Here is a 5,000-nt window from a genome sequence, read left to right as displayed (position 1 = left end):
CATTGATAAATAGACAGAAATAAACGAAACATGCACACAAAATAAAGGAAAATAAACAGAAGAAAATGGTAGACATAAAAAAAGACTAAAATACCACAAATACAGAAACAGAAAGAAGAAAAAAACACGCACACAAGAAATAGTAAAAAAATAAATAAATAAAATAAATAAAGGAATAAAGGAAGGAAGGAAGGAAGAATCAAGGAATTGGGAGATAACAGGAAAAAAACAAAAACTGAAGGACAAGGAAGGAAAGGGAAGAAAGGAAGGAAATAAGGAAAGTAAGAAGAGAGAAAACAAGGAAAGGAAAGAAGGAAAAGAATAAAGGAAAGAAAGAAAAGGAAAGGATAAAAAGAAAACTGAGAAAGAAGGAGAAAAAGAATAAAAACGGAAAAAAAGAAACGAAAAAAAGGGAAACTATTGAATTTACTTAAGACTTTAAAGGAAGGAAAAAAAAATAAGGGAAAAAGTGCTTATTCAAATGTGCTTCTGTAAAAAGGAAAAAAAAAAGAAAGATCACTATTCTTGAAGGGAAAACTGAGTGGTGAATATACTTCGTTTCCTTCAGAGTGAGTCTATAGGGAGAAAAAAAAAAAGAGGGAAAAAAACCTCCATCACGTGACCTATACAGAAAAAATATTGGTTGTTATGAATACATCTTGAAGGGGAGAAAAAGGAAAGAAGGAAAGTTAGAGGAGGAAAGGGGAAAAAAACCTAATCTACTTAACATCAAAGCAGAGAGAAAGAAGGAAATAAAAAAAGAATAAAAAAATAAGTAGAAAGATATAAGAAATAGGAGAAATCACAGTAAAAGAAAAAAAAACAAGAGAAAGAACAAAAGTAACCTAATAAAGAATAACGAAAAAAAACCTGAGGAAAAGGAAGAAAAAGGAAAAAAAATAAGCCAATACGATAAAGAACAAAAAAGAAAGAAAAAAGAAAGGAAAAAAAAAGTACTTACTACATATAAACATAGAGAAGTAGGCGTATTGCTGCTGGGAGATTGAGGAAGGGTGAGAGGAGCAGGAGCAGGGGACTTGGAGGGGTGGTGAGACTGAAGGAGGAAGCAGTGGTCTTTGGCGGCGCTGTTTGGCCTTGTATGGTCTGCTGTGGCCGAGGAACAACAACAACAACAACAACAACAACAACATTACCACTAGAACTATCAATCTAAACAACAACAACGCCACCACTACCACTATCACCAGTAGTACTATAAACATTACCATCACCATCACTAGAATTACCAAGATCAAGAGCAACAACAACAACAACAACAACAGTTATAACGTCTCACTCACTCCACCGACTCATCATTCACTGTAGTAACTAAATCAACCAAAAAATTAATAAATAAAAACTTTCCCTCTGAAAAAAAGGGAAAAAACCAAACCTTTCCCACAGAAAACACACACCATAAACAAAACTTTTCCCCTCTCTCTCAAAAACACGAAAAAAAAGACACGAAAAAAAAATTCAAATAAACAAAAAAAACAAAACATAAACTTGAACAACAGAACCACTTCGAGTTAACGTCACGGAATCTGGCACTCTGGATCAGCGACACCCTCCTCTGTAACACCCTCGCCCGTAACACCCTCGTCTGTAACACCCCCATCTGACACCCTCATCTGTGGCACCCTCCCTTTACCACCGAGACACTCCAACACTCCAGCGCAGCCAGCGGGGACTAAAGGCCTTCTCAGCACTGCCAGGAGGACTCGGTAAACAGTGCGGTTCTTTCAAGTTATTTTCCAACGACCAGACTTTTTTCCACGTCCCCAAACTCTTAATCCCAAGCCTCGAGGACTTTGTAAACACGGAGACCCGAGTGACGTTTTAGTTTCAGGTCTTGCGGTGCTGCGGAAACGGGGCTTGTGGGTGCTGGAGTGCGTGATGTGAGGCTTGAAAGACAGTTACTCGAGGGAACAGGGAAATTATATTAGACGAGAGTGGAGTGCTGGGGAGGTTAATGTTGGGAGGTAATCTGAGTTGTGAGGTGCGCTAAGGAGGAGGCAACTGAGACTTTTAGAAGAGATAAACTGTGCATTGAACTGACAGCTGAGGAAATTAAGAGTAAATACATGCGAGAGGTTAATGAACAGTGAGGTGTGCTTAGGAGGAAGGAAATGAGAGACTTTAAGGAGAGATAAACTGAGAATTAAACTGACAGCTAAAGCAACTTAAGAAGAAAAAATATATATATCTATAAAAACTTAGAGATAATTTAAGAACCACTCTAACAACAAAAAAAAAAAAAAAAAACTAAGGAACTAAGAGATTAACTAAGAACTAAGCATTGAAACTATGAGAAAAAAACTAAGAAGGAATTGAAAACTAAAATACAAGTGATAAAACTGACTAAACAAGAAACTAAAACGCAAAACATTCATTCAAGACCCAAGGAAGAAGAAGAAAAAAACAAAAAAGCATGAAAGAAAAAATACTTTAATTCTTTCGGCTCCCCCAGAACAAAACAAAAATCTTTAAACAGACAACCAAGAAGAGACGAAGAAAAAGAAAACAAGCAGAGACAGAAAACGAGACAACAGTAAAAAAGAAAACGAGGCGCTAATAGAGACAGACAAACTTAGAAAGACAAACAAAAATAAATCACTGAAACACAGAAAAAGAAAAAAAAAAAAAATCAAGAAAAACAAAACAAATAAAAGGACAGAAAAAAGAAGAGAGAGAAAAAAAGACAACAAACAAATAAATCACTGAAGGAGAAAATAAATTACTAACGAACCAAAAACTAAACACATTAAACTTGAAATGCAAAGAAAACTCAATAGAGGAAGCAACGGTACCATGTCCACGCGTCTAGGCAAAACGGGGCGTGTACACAACCTGCCGGGGCGTCTGTGGTTACGAGGCAGCTTGAGTGTCCGTCAGAGCGTCAGTGGAAGTTTTCGTGGTAGTGTCCGTCGTACTTAGGGGCAGCGCGGAGTGTCCAAGGGTGTTCCAAGACTACTAGGGCGAGATGTCCACCGCAAGGAGCAGGACCACCAAGAACAGCAGGTGGAAGAACGTGGTGGCAAGGCTGAGGCGCGGGTGAGTCTTGTAAAGGTTGCTGGAGTGTGCTTTGCGAGTCTGAGGTACCTGTGAGTCTGCCCTGAAGGTTGTGAGAGTTTTATTTGTGTATGAGATGTTCGTAAGTCTGGGACCATATTCTGAAACACTTCTGCGCTGCAATTCCACTGTATTCAAAACCCTCTACTTGAAGTTACATGGGTTTTTAAGGGTCTTTTTATGGCTCTAGTGTCAGATTAACAAGATTACTACATTATTAACAGGAGAAACACTCTCTAGAACCTGGCTAATCATCTCTGTAGCCTTCGAAAATAGTAGTGCTGAAAGAGCAGTGTTTCTGAATTGAGTCCCTGTACTAAAGGCTGGTAGTGTGTTATTTATGATTCTGGTACTTGTGAGTCTTTTGAACCATTATTACGAGGTATCCGAGTCTTCCCAGAGGCTTGACATTAATTTTTTTTATATATTCTGTCGTATATCTCTTCCTTTTTATATTTAGTTGGTTTCTGTCATTGTTCATTATATTTTTATCCAGTTAACTATTTTTACGTGGTATCTGAGTCTTCCCTGCGGCTTATTCTTCATTCTATCATTCTTCCATTCTTCTCTTATTTCTATCTTTAGTTCGCTTGTCACTGTTCCTCGTTCTAGTTCATTTTTATTCATCAACTGGTATATCAAGAGAGCATGACATTTCACTTTTTTCTTAAGCTTATTTTCTCACCCAGTTGCTCCAGTTCGTCTTTATTTAGGTTTTGGTCATTATTCTTCTCTCTGGTCTATCTTTTTTTTTTTCTTTTACGCCAACTTCCATTAAGGTTTGCCTACGTCTTCCTGAATCTTACTTTCTCGTGTATTTTTTTTTTCTTGTATCTTTCTTTGGTTTTAGCTTCCGTTCACTTGTGTCATTATTCTTAGTCTTATTTTCTTTCTTTCGTTCACCAGGTTCCGTTAAAGGTTAACAAGAGTACATGGCATTTAAATCTTAACTAATTTTTTTCACGTCTCTTCATCTCTTCCTTTTCTTTCTTCCTTCCTTCATGGCATTTCAATCTTCAAAAAACCTTATTTTCTCACCTATTCCTTCTTTCCTTCCTTTCTTCCTTCCTTCCCTACTTTCTTCCTTTCTTTGGTTCTTTTATGTTATTACCTTTAAAATTACAATGACTTACTCTCTTCTTTGTCTCTTCTTCTGTGTACATTCTTCCTAATTCCTTATTTTCCATTACTTCCTTCTGTTTTTTTTTTCCTTTTCTGCCGTTGTTCTTTACTAGTTTGTTCATGTTATTATTTCACCCATTTCTGTCTTCCTTCCAAATGTTTTCCTTTGGACCTTCAAATTTCTAATCTTCCCTTCATTTCTGCAGTTCTTTAATTTATGTTATTATTCATCCCTTCATGACTTTCTTCCAATTATTTTTTCCTCCTTGATCTTCTTTGACGTTTAAGTCTTCCTGAATTCTAAGATCTCATTCGTATCTTCCAGCATTCCTTTCTTTAGTTCATTTATATCACCCTCTTCCTCTCTACATCACATGCCCATCTGTGTCCTCGGTTCTCCTTTCCCGAGTCTCCATCATCGTGTGCTCTTAAAGGGACACCTCAACGTAGGGTCCATCCCACTGCTGCCACCAATATACATCACTCCTCCACACCGTCCATTACTGAAACAAGCGTGTCAATACATACATATGTTACCTGTCACCCACACACTAACACCAACCCACAGGCTCCTTTATCTTACGTCTATTCATTCAAACAGGTCCTCTTCATTCTGTCTAATAGATACACACACGAACTGTCTATGTCTTTAGTATACTGCCCTGTCAAATCTTTTTCTTCTGTCACATGATAGACACAACACATCATTTCCTCTCTAATCTAAAACCATGTCAAGCCTCTTTGCCTTCCCTCCATTAATGTTACAACACTTCTCTTCCTATCTGCTACCATTGCCTGCCTTCGTC

General features: G+C 37.4%; 2 protein-coding genes across 5 annotated transcripts in view; one reads left to right on the top strand and one right to left on the bottom strand.

The window, feature by feature from the left end:
• The window catches only part of LOC135093661 (uncharacterized), a 69,729-nt gene that overhangs the window by 28,304 nt on the left and 36,425 nt on the right, over positions 1–5,000 (bottom strand). The gene's annotated exons all lie outside the window — the stretch shown is intronic.
• The window catches only part of LOC135093660 (regulator of G-protein signaling 20-like), a 58,137-nt gene that overhangs the window by 22,476 nt on the left and 30,661 nt on the right, over positions 1–5,000 (top strand). The window contains exon 1 of one of the 3 annotated variants that reach the window (XM_063993131.1): positions 184–3,054. The exons of the other annotated variants lie outside the window; for them this stretch is intronic. Within the exon in view, the coding sequence (XP_063849201.1) occupies positions 2,984–3,054 (71 nt within the window). The 5' untranslated portion in view covers positions 184–2,983. Of the gene's footprint in view, positions 1–183; positions 3,055–5,000 lie in introns of those variants that run through there. 3 annotated transcript variants of the gene reach the window in all.

The sequence above is a fragment of the Scylla paramamosain genome, chromosome 43 (assembly GCF_035594125.1).
Source record: "Scylla paramamosain isolate STU-SP2022 chromosome 43, ASM3559412v1, whole genome shotgun sequence".
In the NCBI taxonomy this organism is placed as follows: domain Eukaryota; kingdom Metazoa; phylum Arthropoda; class Malacostraca; order Decapoda; family Portunidae; genus Scylla; species Scylla paramamosain.
This window is presented reverse-complemented; position numbering and strand designations above follow the sequence as displayed.